Consider the following 21,883-nt stretch of genomic DNA (forward strand, 5'->3'; position numbering starts at 1 on the left):
TGACCCTTCAGCATCACCCTCTCAGTGTTAACTGCCCCTCAGCCATCTGACTCAACCCCACAAAATTCTTCCCGCTTTGCATTAAAGCATCTGAAACAAAACCAGGTTCTGCAAAATAAATAAATAAAATATACAGCCTGTATTAAGTTGCCAAATAAGTGATTTTCCTTACACATTTCATTTTTTTAGAAATACAGAACTGTTTTACCCCAAGTCCTGAACATTATAAATGAACCTTCTTACAAACTAAGCACTGCATTTATCTTCGAATATATGCAAGCCGTCTTATAATAATATAACAAGACATATATGCCCCCTTTTGTGTACCTAACTGCTGCATTCAAAGTGGAAACAACTCATTTGTATGCAGTGGTGCATACAAAAATCCCCTTTTCAGTGACTATAGAGCCTAAGGAACAATTTGCTTACCCATCTATGAAATGGGGGCAATAGTCCAAACTGAATAGCTGCCTCCTTGGTAATTGGTTCATTACAAGTACTTATTTCTCTACTATATCATAATGAGATACATCTTGCAATAAATATGCCAACTAAGCATTACAATATTGTCTCCATAACTTAATGGACCCGCAATGGGGAGGAGAGACAGTTCATGTTTCACCTCTCTCCTTTTTTGGCCTTTGAATAACCAATAACACATTTGTGAAAATCTGTCTGCATGAAACAAGTGCTTCATTTGCAGCTTTGGCTTCCTGCTAAATTACAGCACTTTGAAGGAAGGCGAGCGGAGAAGGAAAAAGAAGCCGACTGTTTTCTAAAAGCCGATCAGCTGACATTTAATTGCAGTTATGATTTTTTAAAATGCTTTTGGCTTAACCTTCCCCTCTCTTTCTGTACTACCTAAATAACAGAGCAGTATCTTTTGCCATGGAAAACAAAAAAACTATTAAATGTCAAGCACAAAAGGGAATAAAAAGATGCTGACATTATGCTTTGTAAGGGCAAATTAATTCATGAAAAGAATGTACGCTTGCCACAGATCATTGGGGAGAGGGGGAACTCTATGGAGAAATTATATTAGCCAAAAGAAAAGGCAAATATAAAAGTCCTGGAAGTAGTAAAGTCATAAGGACAACTCAGCTTTGGTTAACATCCAGCTGCCCCTGAGCTTGTTACGGAGCACGGAGAAGCTAGTTTTTGGGATTAAAACGTCAAGAATCTTCCAGGACTGCACAGTCAGTAGGAGATGGAGGATTCTGGGAGTCATAGTCTTAAAAACTAATTTTTGTAAGTTCTGTCTTGTGCATACAGCACAGACAATATATATATAGTAACAGTTGCATCAGAAGAATCTCTTTCTACAGAATCCTGTTGCACATGAAAACAAACAGTGGTGACTGCTATATGGGAGAAAAATCACACGTTACCAAAATAAGTTTTGATTATTGAGAAAGTGCAGTTTTGACATAACATGCAGATGTTCTTCTGTGCCACACGTTCAGACAGGCTGATATCACATTTCAAACAAGTAATTCTAGGTAAGGCTTTATTACAGTCTCAGGCCATGTTCAATAACTGTTTTATGTGTCAAGTGAAAGAACTGCCCATCTAAGACATCTTGGTTAAACATGTTTATGTCTGAATGATTCTAGGCCGAGTCCACATCAGTGGTCTTGAAGGATATTCTGAGTCCCTTTTGCCTATTGACAGATTTACTGTTTTGAACTTGCCTCTGGAACTCCTCACACAATTAGGTTGCAGCTAACAATTTATGGCTTGGATTGCTAAACTCTTACTATCCACAAAGCCACCACCTCCTTCTCATGTCACTCTTAGAATGAGGTCGAGTTTTTTGATCTCCACAATCTGGGCTACTCAGATCTCCTAATTTCTCTATGCCAAAATATTGTTTAGAGGCAAAAAGCTTGTGTTGTTGTCTAGTCGTTAAGTCATGTCCGACTCTTTTGTGACCCCATGGACCAGAGCATGCCACACCCTCCTGTCTTCCACTGCCTCCCAGAGTTGTGTCAAATTTATGTTGGTAGCTTCGATGACACTGTTCAGCCATCTTGTCCTCTGTCGTCCCCTTCTCCTCCTGCCTTCACACTTTCCTAACATCAGGGTCTTTTCCAGGGAGTCTTCTCTTCTCATGAGATGGCCAAAGTATTGGAGCCTCAGCTTCAGGATCTGTCCTTCCAGTGAGCACTCACTGCACGTAATGGCGGCCATCTTCCTGGCTTCAATTCTGAAAAGTAGTGGGACAGGTCATGCACATAGGCAATCCCCGTAAGGAATGCATCGGTACAACAAAGGTACAAAATAACACAACCCTCCTGGCGATGGGGAAATGTTACACCGCTAGCCGGGAAAAAGTCTCAGTCTTGACTCTGCGTCATGTATCCAGGGGGAAAAAAAAACAACATAACTGGTGGATAACTAAATAACATTTCCTCGTGTGACCAGGGCCTAACACGGAAACACACTCCCTATCTAAGCTAAAGAATGGGGTGTTCCTGGATTCGTCTCTAAACCTGAATGCCAGGTTTCAGCAATGGCCAGGAGTGCCTCTGCAATCAAAACTAGTGCACCAGCTGCATATGTTTCTTGAGAAGTCTGATCTGGCCTCAGTGACACATGTCTGAGTTACATCTCAGCTGGATTACTATAACACGCTCTACATGAGGCTGCCTTTGGAAACTGTTCAGAAGTTCCAAAGGGTCCAAAATGCTGCAGCCAGATTGTTATCTGGGACTGGTTACAGGGAACCTATAACCCCCCCTGTTATAGCAGCTGCACTGGCTGCTGATCTGTTTCCTGGCACACTTCAAAGTGCTGGTTTTAACCTATAAAGCCTTAAATGGCTTGGGTCCAATCTATCTAGGAGCCTGCCTGAGCATTAAGATCATCAGGGGAGGCTTTGTTTTGTTCCCACCACACTCATAGGTGCACCTGGTGAGGAGACAGGAGAGGGCCTTCTCTGTTGCTGCTCCCAGACTCTGGAACTCCCTCCCACAGGAAGCTAGGCTGGCTCCATCTTTGCTGTCCTTCCACAGGCAGGCAAAGACCTTTCTCTTCAGGCAGGTGTCTCCTTAATGACTGGTGGTCTGAGAGGTATTTCTGAATTGATTGTTGTTTTAAATGTTTTTTTAATACAGTGGTGCCTCGCATAGCGATGATAATCGGTGCAACAAAAATTGCTGCAAAGCGATTTCGTCGCTATGCGAATGAAAAAAGCCCATAGGAATGCATTGAAACCCCTTCAATGCGTTCCTATGGGCTTCAGACTCACCTTGAAACGAAAATCCTCCATACAGCGGCCATTTTCGTTTCCCAGTAAATGAGGAATCCATCCCAGAAAACAGTGGGCAGCCATTTTTTTTACCCGGCAGCCATTTTGGAATCGCCGATCAGCTGTTAAAAGATCATTGCTTTGTGATGATCGGGAAGCAAAACAGGGTACCGATCATCACAAAGCGATTTTTCCCTATTTAAAACATTGCAATGCGATTGCAAAATCTTTGTCGCTATGCGATTTCATCGTTAAACGGGGCGCCCATTAAGCGAGGCACCACTGCATTTATTTCATTTACCATTTTAATATAGTATTTATTTAATTCTTTTAAATGTCTGTATACTTAGTTTTTAGCTTTGAAATCTAGTTTTGAATTATGTGAGCCACCTTGGGCCCTTTTAAGGAGAAAGGTGGGATAGAAATATTTTAAATAAATAAACATAGATACAAAATTGGAAATTTGGAAATCATTTGACAATATCTCTGGTTATCAGGACAATTAGCACTGATGGAAAAATAATTTTTTCACCTTAGCTTCTTAGGATTCATGCAAACACACTTCCACCACTGACATACACGCCTCTCTAGAATTATGTAGTATAGACCAGGGGTCCCCAACCCCCAGTCCGCAACCCGGCAGCGGTCTGCAGCCTAGGCTGGACCAGGCCGTGGACACAGATCTCCTGCCCCCCACAAGTGCAACACATGCATGCGCACAAGTGCAATGCGCCCCCATGCATGTGCACAAACACGACACCTTCGCGAGCGCGATACGCCCCCTGCACAAGCCTGCCATTTCCCCCAACTGGTCTGCAGTTGGGAACCACTGGTATAGACAACATTTAAATCAATACTTTTAAAATCTTATAAACTATGTCCATGCTTCGTTTTTTCTATACGTAGATATGAGTGTTTTAATCTACACACAGTTCTTTATTTATCTTAAATATCTATTTTACGGTATTTTTCAATATGTAACTAATATATCTTTCAGATTGCCTTTTCTCTTTAATTTATTGATTTGGTTATTTTGACTATATTCCTCTGTGATCTAATAACATTTATAAATTTAAGAAAAAAAACTTCCCATCTCTTATAAATCATTTCCCCCTTTTTTGAAGGAAACAATTTTTATTCTTTGTTGATCTTTTTCTGCAATGGAGCACCAACCAGGAAAGTGCCTACATATTGGGCCGCTGCATACCTGTGCACAAACAAAGCCAGTTCTAGAGGCTTCTGTATTGAAATCTATATTTTTTTAACCTATTTTATCCTGAATAAATTTCTTGGAACAATAACTGTAGGTTTTTCCTTTTACTTTGCAACAAGCTTCTTTTGCAATTACTCCTAATTCTAACCAAAAGTTCACCTTATCACCCTGCTACATTCTGCTACTATAAGTACTGCAAATTTCTACATGAGCAGGAGAGCGAATGGTATCATATTTCAGGAGAGCTAATGTTATCATATTATGCTAACCTCTTAGCCAAAGCTGTCTTGAAAATGTGCATGGAGCAGGGAATTTAGTAACAGCATCTAGGACAGAAATATCTACGCTACAGATTTCTATGAACTCTGACGCCTGGATTGCAAAGATCTGGTGAAAGCCCAAGTCCGTTAGATTCAGAAGTCTGTTCTACATTATGAGTAAGGTCCACATACCATTACCTGCATGAATGCCTTTTGCTATGATTTGTATCCAAAAGAAAAAAAGAAGGAAAAAACACATTTGTGTGCTATTGCATGACTTTTACGCTATAATATATTAGGAACCACTGCAGCAAGAAAAGAATGATAAAACAATAAAGATATACGGCCAGTACATCAGCTTAAATTTTATTCACAAACATGTCCTGCTGAGTTTATCTGGACTTACTTCCAAGTAGATGCAGCTCCTAGCATGTGAAGTTTAGTGGGCTATGAAAAAGTAAAAGAGTAAATTCTGTTTCAGCGGAAAAGTTGCTCCATCGCTTAAAAAAACCCAGCAATAAATATAGATAGCCTTATCTCTTAGTTGACAGGGGGTTTGTTTTTATCCCTGTTTTTATTGCAGTGGACATAATGTAGGCAGTTCTCATGTAACCCAGCCAGATGGATGTGAAAGGTTTTTTGGGGGGGGGGTATCTTGGGGGCCTTTTTTTTTGCAGGTACTTTAATAAAGTGATGCCAAGAAAATCTGGATCTGAAAACACCAGTCCTTTCCAAATATTCTGAAGGACTGAAGTATATGTGGCTGAGTTTCATGCAATATAGATGACTACCCTACCAAAAAAATAAATAAATCCCTTCAACCATACCCCAGAATCCAGCTGCAGAAAGAAGTATAGGCAGTAGAGACAGAACTATAAAATATAAAAGGAATGACCCAATAAGGCCTGCTGATCTTTGTATAAATTGCTTTTTTAAACTTAATTTTTAAGTAACTGTTTTCTCTATGACATCTTTCTAGAGTTGGGTTTTTAACAGAGGTAGATATCTCCTGAGAAACATATATGTGGGACAGGAAGCAACAGTTAGAACTGGATCTGGAACAACTGATTGGTTCAAAATTGGGAAAGGAGTACGACAAGGCTGTATATTGTCCCTCGGCTTATTTAATTTATATGCAGAATACATCATGAGGAAGGCTGGACTGGAGGAATCCCAAGCCGGAATTAAGATTGCCGGAAGAAATATCAACAACCTCCGATATGCAGATGATGCCACTCTGATGGCAGAAAATGAGGAGGAATTAAAGAACCTTGTAATGAGGGTGAAAGAGGAGAGTGCAAAAAACGGCCTGAAACTCAACATCAAAAAAACTAAGATCATGGCCACTGGTCCCATCACCTCCTGGGAAATTGAAGGGGAAGATATGGAGGCAGTGACAGATTTTACTTTCTTGGGCTCCATGATCACTGCAGATGGAGACAGCAGCCACGAAATTAAAAGATGCCTGCTTCTTGGGAGGAAAGCGATGACAAACCTTGACAGCATCTTAAAAAGCAGCGACATCACCTTGTCAACAGAAGTCCGAATAGTCAAAGCTAAGGTTTTTCCAGTAGCAATGTAAGGAAGGAAGAGCTGGATCATAAAGAAAGCAGACTGCCGAAGAATTGATGCCTTTGAATTGTGGTACTGGAGGAGGCTTTTGAGAGTCCCCTGGACTAGAAGGAGAACAAACCTATCAATTCTAAAGGAAATCAACCCTGAGTGCTCCCTGGAAGGACAGATCCTGAAGCTGAGGCTCCAGTACTTTGGCCATCTCATGAGAAGAGAAGACTCCTTGGAATAGACCTTGATGTTAGGAAAGTGTGATGGCAAGAGGAGAAGGGGACGACAGAGGATGAGATGGCTGGACAGTGTCTGCGAAGCAACCAACATTAAATTGACACAACTACGGGAGGCGGTGGAAGATAGGAGGGCCTGGCGTCCTCTGGTCCATGGGGTCATGAAGAGTCGGACACGACTAAACCACTAAACGACGATGAGATATATTCAGCTTCCTTACCTTGTCAGAAGAAACAGCATTATAAATGATATGTTTCACTAAACACACACAGCGTAACCGCAGTAATCTACTGCCACACTAGCACTGCATTCTTTGTACAAGAGTGGCAGAGGTTCACAAGAAACCTTGAGTACATACACAGGCGGCAATAAAGAATTATTCTGATTCATATCCAACTTTCTCTCAAAACTAGCTGAATGAATGAGCTCCCCTTGTATGATCCATCATCTCAGACTGGTAGGATTGTGTGTGTGGTATTCAAACACACCAGGCATTTACTTTATATTGATATTTCTGTCTGCGGATGAGGATGCATGAATCTAAAGTTGATCACAAAATCATAGAATAATGGAGTTGGAAGGAGCTTATAAGGCTATCAAGTCCAATCCCCTGCTCAATGTAGGAATCCAAATCAAAGTAGATCTGACAGAGAGTTGACTAATTTTCTTTCGAATGCCTCCAGCACCGGAGCGCTCACCACCTCCTGAGGTAGTTGGTTGCATTGTAGTGCTGCTCTAAGTTAAGAAGCTTTTCCTGATATTGAGCCGAATTCTGGCTTCCTAAAATGTGAGCCCATTCATATGCGTACCTGCACTCTGGGATGATCAAGAGCAGATCCTGCTCCTCCTCTGGACAACTACCTTTCAAGTACAGTGGTGCCTCGCTTAACGAGCGCACCGTATAACGACGAATCCGCATAGCGATCCCTTTTTCGGGATCGCTAATGCGGAGGCATACAGACAGTCGCAATGGGCAAAACTCGCATAGCGTTTCGCTTACTGATCTTCGCTTTGCGATGCCCGTGGATCAGCTGTTAGGCGGTTCCAAAATTGCTGCCGGAAGCCCCAAAATGGCCATGCACAGCGTTTTCGCGCCCTCCCCTCGCTTACCGAGGGCGCGAAAATGGCTGCCGCTATGGAGGAAACTTCGCTGAACTGTAAGTTTAGGGCCCATTGGAATGCATTAAACAATGTTTAATGCGTTCCAATGGGTTTTTACGTTCCGTTTAGCGATGTTTTCACATAGCGAGGGTTAATCCTGAATGGATTAACCTCGCTATGCGAGGCACCACTGTACTTGAAAAGTGCTACCATATCTCCTCTCACTCTTCTTTTCTCAAGGCTAAACATGCCCAGTTCTTTCAGTCTTTCCTCACAGAACTTGGTTTCCAGTCCCTGGATCATCTTGTTGCCCTCTTCTGAACTTGCTGCAGTTTGTCGGTATTCTTCTTAAAGTGTGGTATCCAGACTTGGACACAGTACTCTAGGTGAGGCCTAACCAGTGCTGAACAGAGGGTGACTGGTACCTCACAGATTTGGGGACTATGCTTCTTTTAACTCATCCTAAAGTAGCATTTTCCTTTTTTTGCAAGCCACATCACAATGTTGGTCCATATTTAGCTTGTGATCCACAACAATTCCAAGATCCTTCTCACTTATAGTATTGCTGGGCCAAGTTTCCTTCATCTTGTAACTGTGCATTTGTGGGGGGGGTTTCCCCTCTAGGTATAGAACGTTCCACTTATTCCTGTTAAATTTCATTCTATTATTTTCAGCCCATTGCTCAAGTAAATCAAGATTTGCTCTTGCAGAGTGCGGGCGACATACAAGTCAAATGGATAAATAAATATATATCTTTTTTAAAAATTTTGTTCCCATCTTCCGAGGTATTAGCTATTCCACCCAATTTTGTGTCACCTGGAAATTTGATAAGTACAGTATAAGTATCTTGACCATCTTGATTTTTGTAGATGACCATTCTTGTTACTGCCCTGTAGTGCTAAAGAACTAGGATCAAATCATGAGTGGAGGCTTGACTGCAGTACTGCCATTTAACCACTGTGCCACAGGGATCACTGCATTGAACCTTATGTTACTGATGTTTCTTCAAGGACACGGCTTAATTCTTTGTTCTCTTTAGTTTGCACAGGAAAGCCAATTGTGAAGTTACCTTCATGTCAACCTTCTGCACCCTTCCAAACACATGAATGCAAATACACGTGACTTCTGTATTCACTTTTTGGTTTATACCCCGTTTTCTCTTGAATTGATATCTTGGAACACTAAACAACTTTTTCCCTTTCAACTTACCATTGGTATCCTGAGTGATGACTAATTCACACCCATAAACTCATTTTAGTAACGTACTGCACTCTGCAAATGTAATCATGACAAATCCCTATATGAGAAACATTATGCAAATTAAAGCTAAGGGGCATCTCAGTTTGCAGATGTACAGAACAGGGAAGGGGGACGAATTCTGTTACTAAGAAAACGACATGAAATCAAATCATTTGAGCTGGAATATCCTCCTGGGATGTAACATTATCCTGTTTCCCCAAAAATAAGACCTAACCTGAAAATAAGCCCTAGTATGATTTTTCAGGATGCTCGTAATATAAGCCCTATCCCAAAAATTAGCCCCAGTGAAGTGAAACCCCGCCGTCCACCATTGTGCAGCAACCAGAAGATGACATGACTGTAAAATAAAACATCCCCTGAAAATAAGCCCTAATGCCTTTTTTTGGAGCAAAAATTAATATAAGCCCCTGTCTTATTTTCGGGGAAACATGGTATATAAGCAGGAAGTAAATTAACTTATCTGAGCAGTGGCATATAAGCCGCTGTCCTATAGCATGGCTAGGAATTGTGTTGCCTTCCAGATGTTGTTTTGACTTCAGCTCCTGTCAGCAGTATCCAGCATAGCCAATTGGAAAGGAGGATGGTGGCAGAGGTCAAAGAACATCTGGGAGGCAGATCCAGCAAAAGATCCCATGATAGCAGGCAATTCTTCTACCAAAAGGTTGCCCCCTTCACCATCTTCATAACTGTTCCCCAGTGATTTGGACAAATTTTGGAGGGACCACAGAAAAAAATATAAATCTCTCCTTTAAAAAAATAGATCAGAATCTTACAAACTCAATTATTTATCTAGAAAGGTCCTATTCAGGCCTCAATAGGTGGATGTAAAATTTGAACAGATAGTCTTTCCAAATGTATTTGTAAGCAAGCACCACAGGAAATGACTCATGACAAAATGGAATAAATATTAACATAAGCCAAGATTTATCAGAGGTCAGTAAAGGCCCATCTTCAAAGTTGTCGGTGAACGAAAATGGATCGGAATGTGGGCTAGTAAGGGAGCCAGACATCTGTTATGGCAGGCATTTGTTTGGGCAACTGGAAAAAGATGGAAAACACATGAATTCATTTGGCACATATTTATAGGTCCTCCACACAGTGGCATTGTCTCTGATTGTTCTGGGTCATTCTTCTATTTTTGGCTGCAGATCTGAATAGATCATTCCAATATCTGTGTCCATGGGAAGGATATTTGCTGATAGTTTTTATTGAGATATACTGGGTATACATACTGTCCTGCCACACACACCTGAAATTGTGGCCTTTACCTTTTGCTCCTGCCCTTTTCCTCTTTTCCCCTTTGTCTTGCTCACTTCACTCTCTTCCCTTCCCCATTTTACCCATCCACTCTCTCCCCCCGCCCCAAAATGGCAGACAATTGACTTCCATGCTAACTCTGGTGCCCTTTCTTCCTTTTCTTTTGTATTTATTTTATTTTCGCAGTCAAGAGCACCTCTCCCTCAAGTCATTCTCCCAACCTCCCCGCATCTTCAAATACTTGAGGCTGCGTGTGGCCGCCCCACTCTGGGACCCAATCCATGTGGGGGTGCGATTGAGCCCCACCCTCCTGAACTTCCAAAAGCAAGTTAAAACTTCCCCCTCCCCCCCCGGTTTTTACAAACCTCACCTCTTTGTAATATTAATTTTGTAACACGTTTATGCTGGCCCATGGTTCACCAAAGGGGTTTTTGGTTTTATATGTTCCTCTTTTAAAAAAACGCTGTAATTTTTTATTTTCTGGAAGCTGCCCAGATTAGTGGTTTGTCCACTAAAATGGGTGGGGTATAAGTCTGAACAACTAACTAAACAAATATTTTATTTCTCTGATGCTATGGATTCTCTCACACAAATACACCTTACCTTTTGTACTTTTTGTACTCTGTTTCTAGCTCTTCTTGTGTATCAGTGGTTCTCTGCCTTCAAGAGAGCTTACAGGCCCAGCGAAATATATCGATTTAAACGACGGAAGCTGACTAAACTCATGGATCAGTTTGATCAGTTAGGTCCTGATCAAGTGGAGGGGCTTTTGCCCCTTGTGGATTAAAAATTACTAGCCCAGTTTGTTTTAAAAATTTACCCAGTTCTGACAAACATGTACGTATGCCCAGCAAAACTTTTTCATCTTTAAGATGTTACAGAACTCTTTGTTTTTTTTCCCCAACTAAGTAAAAGACTAGAAACTAACAAGGTTATCCCTTTTGGATATATTAGCGATTATCCAACTACTGTATGAGAAAATACATGCTGCCGTTAGGACTTGGGTCTACAGCAGGCCTTGAACATTGGGCTTATGGAATGCCAAGCAGGTATCTGACATGGACACAGCCATCTTCTTATAATTAGACAGGAAACTTCAGAAATCACCCTCTGGCAAGAAAGCCACCTGGTTAAAACAGGCCACTGCTGAAGTGACTCCCACAAAAGCTTACAACTCTGAGGTGCAAGCCTTTCTAACAGAAAACAGTTATTTGCAATGCCTCTTTTGACTTGTTGTTCTTGTTTAGTCGTTAAGTCGTGTCTGAATCTTCATCGGATTTTTGACTGCTACAGCGAAAACCCGAGACTGGGCATATTTTTTTGCTCCCTGCTCTGATCCAGTGGTTCTGAGCCCTGGTAATCCAGGTATTCTTGGACTGCAAATGGCCAGCACAGCTAGAGATGAAGGGTTCTGGGAGTTACAGTCCAAGAACACCTGGGTTACCCAAGGATGGGAACCACTGCTCTCACCTGAATAGAAATTCTTGGGCAGCCACATCAACCTTTCCTTTCTTAGTCCAGGGGTATTGGTTAATGCCAAGCCAGCCCATAAAAATAGACTTATTCACAAAGTCAGTCTGGCTAGTTATAGTTGGAGAAGGATCAGAAAAGGCCAGGAGGGAAGGGGTTGCAGTCCTGAACAGAATTATCCACTTACTTCACTAGGAAACCAATCCGTCAGGCAACTAGTTCTGAAACTTAGTAGCAGAGATGTAAATCCTTGGTTGTCCCATAATTGCAGGCAAGGATGAAGAACCACAACATTATTCTCTTTGCCTTGAAAGAGGAAGAATACTGTGTGGGTCTCTGAAAAAGAGGAGAGAACAAAAAAAAAAAAAAAGAAAAATTTAAACTATTTTTGGGTGCAAATAAAACAAATTGCAGAAAATGATGATGACAGATGCTATGTTATGGAGGCTTTTAAGCATCATAAGCATCAGAAGGGATTCTTTTGAACCTCTATGTATGCACTTAGCTTCTTAAAAGAAAAGGAGACTAGTTCTTAAGAGAGGCAAGTCCTGATGAGAAAAACTAATGGTGTTTTTCTTGCTCTTACCTGGAGAGCAAGAAAAGGGCTTGAGAACCCCTTAGTGAGGTGTTCCATCCTAAAGAGAGGAGAACACAGAATTTTGCAAGTATTCATTATATTCTTTATATCCCTAGTTTGTATCTGGCATTGGGCAGTATAGACAGAACAGGGATCTTACTGGTATATTTGTGTATTTTCTAGAGACATTTAAAAATATTTAAGCCATTTAAGTAACTTTTAGGGTTATTCTTAGAGGAATCTGCCTCTTTTTTCTATTTATTTTATCAGCTTTAAGCTCACCCCCCCCCCAAAAAAAAAGGAATGAGAAACTAACAAGCAATGGAACGTTTTACTTTTAAATACATTATAATAAGACATGACAAAAAAATATGTTTCAGACAATATGGCAAGTAACAGCTAGGGATTACTTTAAAAAATAATTTTCTAAACTTTCCCTGTCTTCTTGTTTGACCTGTAGATGTAAACAACGACTAAAAACATCCATGTTTTTCATCCATGTTTACATTTTGAGATGTAACCTGGGGCTATGCCCTCCTACTATAAGACGGTGTGTGTTGGTCCCTGTTTTCAGTTTACTTTTGTGGCTGGTGTTTTTAATTATGTATAAATGGTGCATTTTTAATTATGTTATGTATCACCATGGGCTCCCTTAGGAAGAGGTGTAGTGTCTTTAAAATAGCATGAATTAAAGCCGCTTCCAGGTTAAGGGAAGAAGATCAACACACTCCAAAAATGCTTTACCCTGATCCACACTGTCACTCCCTGCGAAAAAAAATTTGGGGGGGGGGGATGGCATTCAGAGGTCCAGTCACAAATCTCTCACATGACAGAGTTTAGCCCTCATAAAGCATTTGTTCCAGTAGTTAACAGTAGTTCCTGGGGACAGATGAAGTACCCTCTTTCACCCTCTCCTCCTGCAGAAACATTACCCTTTTTTTGGGCTATTTCGAAGTAGCCACTCCAGTTTTGGATGCTGGAGGAAGAGAAGCGGTTACTTGAATTCTGGAGAAACACAGTACAGTGGGGTGTTGACTTGAGAACTTAATCCGTATTGGAAGGCGGTTCTCAAGTCAAAAAGTTCTCAAGTCAAATCTGCATTTCCCATAGGAATGCATTGAAAACCATTTAATCCGTATCTGCTCTTTTCCGTCCATAGAAACTAATGGGAAGCTGCTATTCCGCCTTCGACCACTAGAGGGGGATATTTTGTTTCTTTTTTTCTTAGGTCAAGAAAGGTTTGGGGAAGGCAGGGAAAATACAGTCCAGGCAGTCCAGTACCAGGCAGTCTGAAGACTGTCTCCCAATCCACTCTCTAAACGCTGGGAGGAGTGAAGAAGCAGACAGGCACCCTTTTCACTGGCCAACAGTTAACTGAAAGTTCACTTTTTGCACTTTCCCTGCCCCCCACGTGGGTTTTTTTCAGTTCTTAACTCAAATCTAAGTACTTAAGTCAAGTCAATATTTTCCTAAGAGAGCGGTTCTTAAGTCAAAATGTTCTTAACTCAAGCCGTTCTTAAGTCAAGACCCCACTGTAATGAATCCACACATTCCAAAAGATAACATCTAAAGGTGCTGTCAGCATCCACAGAGAAGACACCATGAGCCATGTTTTCGGATTCCACTGGATGCAGATCATTCAGTGCATTTTTTAAAAAAAGTCAATAATATCTTTGAAAAAGGTTACCAATCTCCAAGAAACCAGAAAGGTTTTCAGCAATATCTTTGCTTATCTTTTTCTTCTCCCCACACTCTGTTTTACATGATGAAGCGACCATGAGTTGGTATTTTAAACCAGTCATGGTAGTGAACATGTTTGATGAATGTTCCAAATAATAAAGATGACTCATCATCAATTCCTGGCTCAGCAGACATTTCAAAAGTTTTCCAGGATGTGGTGCACCATGATTTTACATTGCGCCAGAGCAAGTATTAATAAAAATCAATCACCAGAGACTTCGAGGGAAATAAAAATAGCAGAGGTGTGGGCATCCTTGCAGCAGGTTCTGAAGTGAGCACAAAATAATGTAAGCTCTTCACAATGTCCCTGTTTTTCTTTCATGTCCATTTTATTACTTTGTCATCTAATACTCTCATTAATCCTTGGGCTGGTTTCCTGACTAGCATTTTCAAATCCTGTCTATTTTTACTTGAAATAGGTCATGCTTTATCATAGGTTTGCAAGGCTTGCCATTTTTAATTTCTAGAATTTGTTTGCTATTTGCTTCATTTTCGCAGGTCCTTTTTAGGACCCCATCAAGTCTGCTGTTAAACCATGCTAATATCTTATTAAGGGACGTGGTGGTGCTGCGGGCTAAACCGCAGAAGCCTTTGTGTGCTGCAGGGTCAGAAGACCAGCAGTCGTAAGATTGAATCCACATGACGGAGTGAGCTCGCGTCGCTTTGTCCCAGCTCCTTGCCAGCCTAGCAGTTGAAAAGCATGTAAATGCGAGTAGATAAATAGGTACCATCTTGGTGGGAAGGTAAACAGCGTTCCGTGTATAGCCGTGCTGGCCACATGACAACGGAAACTGTCTTTGGACAAATGCTGGCTCTACGGCTTGAAAACGGGGATGAGCACCGCCCCCTAGAGTCGAACACGACTGACTAAAATGTCAAGGGGAACCTTTACCTTTACCTAATATCTTATTAAACTTAGGGTGTGATTTACGCGGGCAGATTGTCTTGGGCTAGTTTGAGCTAGATCATCCTAAACAGGGGCACTTTGAGGTGAGGTATGTCAGCTGAGTTTCGGGGCAGAAAACCGCACTGTACCTCAAGCAACTCTTCCTCCCTTTCAAGGAAAAAAATAAAACAAAACAAGATTCCAATCCTTGTCCCCATCTCTCCTTCTCCATAGGGGAACGTGATGAAGCTTTCATTTTTGTTTTAATTTCCAAGTGGCACAGTGCAAAAGTGGCTCGCTGAATAACCAAATCAGTGCTGGCAAAAAAGGGCTTTAAAAAAACTATTGCATACTCTTCTGTCTCGCCCTCTATGGGGGAGCAGGAGGAAGCTTTCCATTTCCTAATGAGTTATTAGATCCTGAAGCAGTTAAGCAAAACTATTGCTTAAGCCATCTGCTTTGGTTCAAACCCAGCAATCACGCATGCCGGAATAGGGTCAAAACAAAGCAATCTTACCCACAACAAAACAAAAACAAAACCCAGTAGCCCCTGACAGGACCCAAAAGAGACGGGCTGGTTTGTGATTGCCCACACATCACGTGGCTGCAGGAAAAAAAAGAGCGAACTAGCCTGTGCAGAAACCAGACCAAACTGGAGGATGAATCCCTGTCTGACTGCATCCTTATTCTAGCAAAGTTGTTTTTATTCTTTCTCATTCACGGTACACATTACTGTGATGAATCCAACCTCACTGTAACTCCTTTCTGGGAGTATCGGAACAAAGAACACGGCAATACACAGCACACTTTGCTTTTGCTTTGGAGGCAGTGAGACCCCTAGTTTGAAGGTTTATGCACATTCCAGAGTGACTTGGCCTCTCAAATCTCTTGGAAGCCATAAGGTTTACTCAGCTCATTGATTTGTCAGTTCCAACTTCCTCTTGGGAAACTCCCAAGCACCCAGTGGAATATCTGAAATAGATGTTTCCTTGATCTTTGTACGGATAGGAAAGAAGCAAGACAAAATCTGCACTACGGTAGGGCGTCATGGGTTTTATGCCTCGTCTTTTCCTCCATCTGCAAAGTGTTAGTAGAATCATTGCATCGTTTGTCGAATTCTAGGAAGTGTTTGCTAAACACTGATGCTCATTTATAATTTCAAAGTAATTATTTATGGGTCTTTAATACAAACCCAGAAGTGAAAATTGAAGGTGATCTGGCTTTGTTACCTAGCCCTGAAGTTGGCTTCATCTTGAAGAAACTCTCCGAAACTTATTGTGAAAAACTAACTAACTTGGTTGTTTTGGCATTTAAAGAAAACTGAAAGAATAAGCACTGTGTTAAGTAAGAGAGAGGACCTTTTCTCCCATTCTCAGAATACTAGAACCACGTGCCATCCACTCAAGCTTTTGGTGGGAGTTACTGTTAATCCAATTTACACACTGACCAGTGTCACAGGAGCTGACGACAGCTAACAGTCTACATAAAAACACATAGGCTGTGACTACATGGTCCAATACCACAGGATTTGCTCCACTTTTATAATGGGTGCACATGAAGTACTTTTTTACTGACCACATGATGCAAAGGCTGATCTGAATCGATCCCGTTCTTTTTGTTCCCAAAGCAGATTTTGTTATCTCTGCCACTAAGGGACTGTACTTTTTCAAGCTGGAACAATTAGAACAGGCTTTTTCCTGTATAATTAGTTGTGATACATTCTTGTAAAGACCAGGGACGTGTCTGTAGGTGGTGCTTTGATGTGTTGAGTGTGATACTTAGAACTGGGGGAATATGCCCTCACATTCTTTCCTCTCCCATGATCATCCTCCAAATTTTAGAAGAATTTGTTACATATACAGTGGAACCCCCTGTATCTGAAGGGGACTGGTTCCAAGTCACTCCCGTGGATGCTTAAAAAGTGTGGATAGTAGCAAACAGTTAGCGAACCTCTAGTAAATATGCTTTTAAACTTTATCGTTAATTTCTCAATTAGGACACACTCATTAGGCCCATCAGGAAGAAACCTAGTTTGGTGGCGGACGAAATTGGCAACTACAGGCCCGTCGCCAATGTTTCTTTCCTTAGCAAGGTAGTCGAGAGGGTGGTGGCCGACCAGCTTCAAGCGCTCCTGGATGAAACAGATGCTCTGGATCCATTCCAGTCGGGCTTCAGGCCGCGCCACGGCACAGAAATGGCTTTGGTCGCCCTGTGTGATGACCTATTGAGGGAGGCCAATAGGGGCAAAGTGTCCCTGTTGGTCCTCCTCGATATCTCAGCGGCCTTTGATACCATTGACCACGGTATCCTCCTGGGGAGGCTCTTCGAGTTGGGAATAGGTGGCCTGGCATTGTCCTGGCTCCGTTCCTTCTTGGAGGACCGCCCCCAGAGAGTTCAGCTTGGGGAGAGAGTCTCGGCCCCGTGGAGCCTCAATTGTGGGGTTCCACAGGGGTCGATTATCTCCCCAATGCTATTTAACATCTATATGAGGCCGCTGGGTGGGGTCATCAGGGGGTGTGGTGCTTCGTGTCACCAGTATGCGGATGACACGCAGCTCTACATCTCCTTTTTGCCAACTGCAGGAGAAGCCATCCTGTGCCTTCAGCGCTGCCTGGGGACTATACTGGAATGGATGCAGGAGAGCGGGCTTAGGCTGAACCCGGACAAGACGGAAGTACTGAGGGTGGGCCCTCCCACAGTTGGGGATTTGGGAAACTCCCTCTCTTTTTGGGGGGTGACTCTCCCTGCAAAGGACGGTGTACGCAGCTTGGGGATCCATCTGGACCCGGTGCTCTCCATGGAGTCACAGGTGGCGTCGGTGGTCCGCACCGCCTTTTTTCACCTCAGGCGGATAGCCCAGCTGCGGCCCTACCTGGATGTGGGGGCGCTCACCATCTTAGTACACGCGCTCGTAATCTCAAGATTAGACCACTGTAATCCGCTCTACGTGGGGCTTCCTTTGAGGTTGCTGCGGAAATTACAGGTGGTGCAGAATGCGGCGGCCAGATTACTCAGTGGAGTGAAAAAATTCCAACATATTTCGCCCACTCTGGCTGCATTGCATTGGCTGCCCATCAGGTTCCGCATCGACTTTATACAATTACGTATAAAGCCCTAAACGGTTTAGGGCCTCGATACCTGGCGGAACGCCTACTCCCACCAAGTTCTACCTGGGTCACACGGGCGAGCCAGGAGGTGAGGCTGAGGAGCTTAACGCCGAGGGAGGCCCGAAAAGAGAAAACAAGAAATAGGGCCTTCTCGGCGGTGGCTCCTCGCCTTTGGAATAACTTACCTCCTGGCATTCGCGGAGCTCCCTCGCTGGGCACCTTTAAGAACCTATTAAAGACTTGGATGTTTCGGCAGGCCTTCTCTCCAGATTACTTTTGATTTTCTTCTCTCCTTTATTGTTCCCCTATTTTTACTTGTTGTTGTAATTAGGCTGTTTTATGTTATTGTATTTTATCTCTGTTGTTGGCCGCCTAGAGTAGTCCACCACGACTAGATAGGCGGGATATAAATTAAATAAATAAATAAATAAATTATAAGGAAAGAGGAACTTTTTTCCATCAGAAACCTTCCCCCTTCTATCAAGCTAGCAATTCTCCCATAGTTTCTCTGTGAAACTTTGCTCCAGGCAGCCTGAAGATCTGGCCTGGACCTCAGGAATGGATCTGCCAGACCTTAAATTGCTTCCGATAATCCAGTTTCATAAACCAAACACTTTGCTTTTAACACTATAATTTTAACACTTTACTTATCAACTTTAATTTATTAATTCCTTGCTTGTATGGAAAGAGGAATTTTTTTCTGCGAGAACCCCCCACCCCTCCTACCAAGCTAGCAAAAATTCTCCCCTAGCTTATCTGTGAAACTTCTCTGTGAAACTCTCCAGGCATTCTGAAAATTTGGCCTGGATCCAGGGAACGGATCTGCAGAATTTAAACAGCTTCTGGTTACCTGGTTTTATCAACTGCAGTGACTGTGAATAAGTGAATCAGTGGATACTGATCCAGTCGATACTGGGGTTCGACTGTATAAGATTAGCACTAGATCACCCTATCACCTTATTGCTGGGTCCTCATCATTATTGATTCTCATATTATTCCCCATAAAAAGATCAGCAGGGGCAGGATCAGAGGAAGGAATGAAAGCAGTGGGACTGTAGGCTGGAATGTGAATCACATCACATCAAGTATAAACAGTGAACTCACAAATCCGTCTACAACCCCTGTGTGAGGACTTGCTGTGATTTCAAACAAATTTACGCTGCGAATCAAGTGCAGTCTCATTCATTGCTGAAATCACAAATCACGTGTTTTCTTGTTTAGCATTATATTTGCAGATCTTTCAAACACAGTTATGAAATCTGCTTCAAACTTGGAGTAAGACAACAGTCCTTCTTAACATCATGTCAGCCAAGGTCAATCTCCATGCAAGATACAGCATGAACTACCAAGAACACTTAATAGCAAGAAGTCGGGAGATAATTTGCATTGTAAAAAGGGGGAAGGAAAGATGGAGGCAACTTTTCCCCCCTCTTTGCTACAAAGTCTGCAGTATTATGTCCATATTAAGTATGCAGCAGAAAAAGGAAGAACAGAAATCCATCCATCACTGCTGATACAAACAACATCCAATAAAGAGATTAGGACCAGAAAGGACACTTGATTGTGATAATTGATGCCAAAACTATCAGGATGTGATGGACACACATCAGAACAATACCCATTAAATAGTATTCTTTTGTATTCGCGAAGGCTTTCACGGCCGGGATCTAATGGTTGTTGTGGGTTTTTCGGGCTTCTTGGCCGTGTTCTGAAAGTGGTTCTTCCTAACGTTTCGCCAGTCTCTGTGGCTGGCATCTTCAGAGGACAGCAAACTGTTTGCTGTCCTCTGAAGATGCCAGCCACAGAGACTGGCGAAACGTTAGGAAGAACCACTTTCAGAACACGGCCAAGAAGCCCGAAAAACCCACAACAACCAGTATTCTTTTATTAATGCTTTAATGCCCCTAAATGAACTGGAACAGAACAGAATGGCCTGGAACGGCAGCTTCTCAGCATAACAAGCTAACAAAATTGACTAATTACGCTTGATTAGAGAATGCCCATACCACAAGACACAACACATCAACAGAGATAATATTCCAGTTGGTCAGCTTCAAAGACTCTGAAGTTGCCATTCCAGGCCATTCTGTTCTCGCTCTTTTGGGGGTCTTGAAGTGTGCATAAAAGAGTAATAAAATATTGTTCTGATGTGTATCCTTCCCTTCCCTATAGTTTTCTCAGCATTTTTAATTACCAAGCGTCCATTCCGGCTCACTGTCTTCTGCTCTGTTCTGCACCAGCTTTTACCTGATCTTGCCAATAATGGAACACACTTGTCTATAAAGATACCAAAACTTGGAATTCTAGCATAATCTACCCCATAGGAATAATTTTGCAAACAGCCTCACTTTGTGTAACTAGTTGAACACAATTTTAATGGATGAACAAAACCTCACTTGATTGTGCCAGCATTGACCAGGCAAAATCAAGTTGAACAAAGGGACCATATGTTGGAAAAACAGCCCATCAATTTAAATAAACAAAACCCGTCTTATTTATTTAGGTTTTTTTGAAGCTGATGTTTAGAAACAGTTTGCTCAGACAGTAGCTTCAGAACAGAAAGTATTCTGTTCAGTTCAACTGAGCATGACATTACCAGCAGGACAAGTTATACTAGTGTTGGTAGAGTTCATGCAAAGGACAAAGCCCACCCCTTGTCCTATACTACAGGAGGTAACACCCATCCAGGCTGTTATAAATACTTGACTCATGCGACTTTGGCATCATATTTGCTCAGTTCGTATCTTGACTCTTTACAAGCTGTTATCATGTGTTATCACCCATTATCACCTGTCTGTCTCCCCGAAGTAATCTTGTTAGACTTGTTGATTTAATATACTTCTTAGATGCTTGCCAATTTTCAATTGCAAACATATTTTCTAGTCAATCCTAAATCTAGATCCTTCAAGGATGGTTGTTCTTATATAATAGTCTCTTACTGTTTTCCTAATTTAAAAAAAAATAATTTGCTGTACTTGCTGTTTGGGACAATAAGAGAAACACGAAATCGTCCTGAAATGTGTTTTAAAAAACATATTTAAGTCGATTTCCTCAATCAGATTCACTCAAGGGTTACATTGCTGGCAGAAGTGTTGCCAAAGTTCAAAAAAGGGACAGCACCTCAAAAACCTTGCCAAGACAGGTGCCCCCCTTGCCTCATTCAACATGCCAGCTTATATGTCAGCAAAAGAGGCAAGCTTGCCTGCCAGTGACAATTATTATGCAAATTATAGAAATTACTGTTGGAGACAATAAAGATGCAGTCAGGATTTAGTGTGGATTCAGCACTCAGACCAAAAAAAAAAGCAAAACATGTTTTTGTTTATCTCTGGATGATCTTCTTCCAGCACAGAGCTCATGTGATTATGCAGAGGGTATAAACTTTAGCTTTAACAAATCTTCTATAAGAAGAATCGATAAATGTGAACCTGCAAAAGGAGAGGGAGATACAAGGAAGGTACAATTTGTTTGCAATGCTAGAATAGTTGCTGGATATGAAAGGTGAGTCAGGCTGAAATCAGATAGCTGTAAAGGCGCATGACTGATCAGTGCAATCGCACTGGAAAAAAGCAATTTGCTGAGCAAAAAGCAAAGCTTATACACACGCGCTTTCCAGAATATTAATGTTCGAAAGGCAGCTGGACCAGATGGAATCATGGGACGAGTTATTAGGGGCTGTGCTGCAGAATTAGCTGGAGTTTTTACGGATATTTTCAATCTATCCTTGTTGCAGTGTTCAGTCCCCACTTGCCTGAAGACATCTATTATAGTGCCAGTCCCCAAGCAGTCAGCTGTGGTATCTCTCAATGATTACAGACCAGTAGCTTTAACATCTGTTGTTATGAAATGTTTTGAGAGATTGGTGCTGGATTACATTAAGGCTAGTCTTCCACCTTCTTTGGACCCATGGCAATTTGCATACAGGAAAAATAGATCTACTGATGATGCTGTGTCCATTGTAC

The 21,883-nt window shown here is 41.9% G+C and overlaps 1 protein-coding gene across 46 annotated transcripts in view; it reads right to left on the reverse strand.

The window, feature by feature from the left end:
* LOC140704068 (uncharacterized) overlaps positions 1 to 21,883 on the reverse strand; it is a 342,640-nt gene that overhangs the window by 255,363 nt on the left and 65,394 nt on the right. For 42 of the 46 annotated variants that reach the window (XR_013540248.1, XR_013540245.1, XR_012083172.2 and 39 more), the window contains exon 3: positions 11,799 to 11,947. The exons of the other annotated variants lie outside the window; for them this stretch is intronic. Coding sequence is in view for 1 of the 42 variants with exons in the window: in XM_078382889.1 (XP_078239015.1) it covers positions 11,799 to 11,947 (149 nt within the window). In the remaining 41 variants the exon portion in view is untranslated. The remainder of the gene's footprint in view (positions 1 to 11,798; positions 11,948 to 21,883) is intronic. 46 annotated transcript variants of the gene reach the window in all.

The sequence above is a fragment of the Pogona vitticeps genome, chromosome 1 (genome assembly GCF_051106095.1).
Source record: "Pogona vitticeps strain Pit_001003342236 chromosome 1, PviZW2.1, whole genome shotgun sequence".
Classification (NCBI taxonomy): Eukaryota; Metazoa; Chordata; class Lepidosauria; order Squamata; family Agamidae; genus Pogona; species Pogona vitticeps.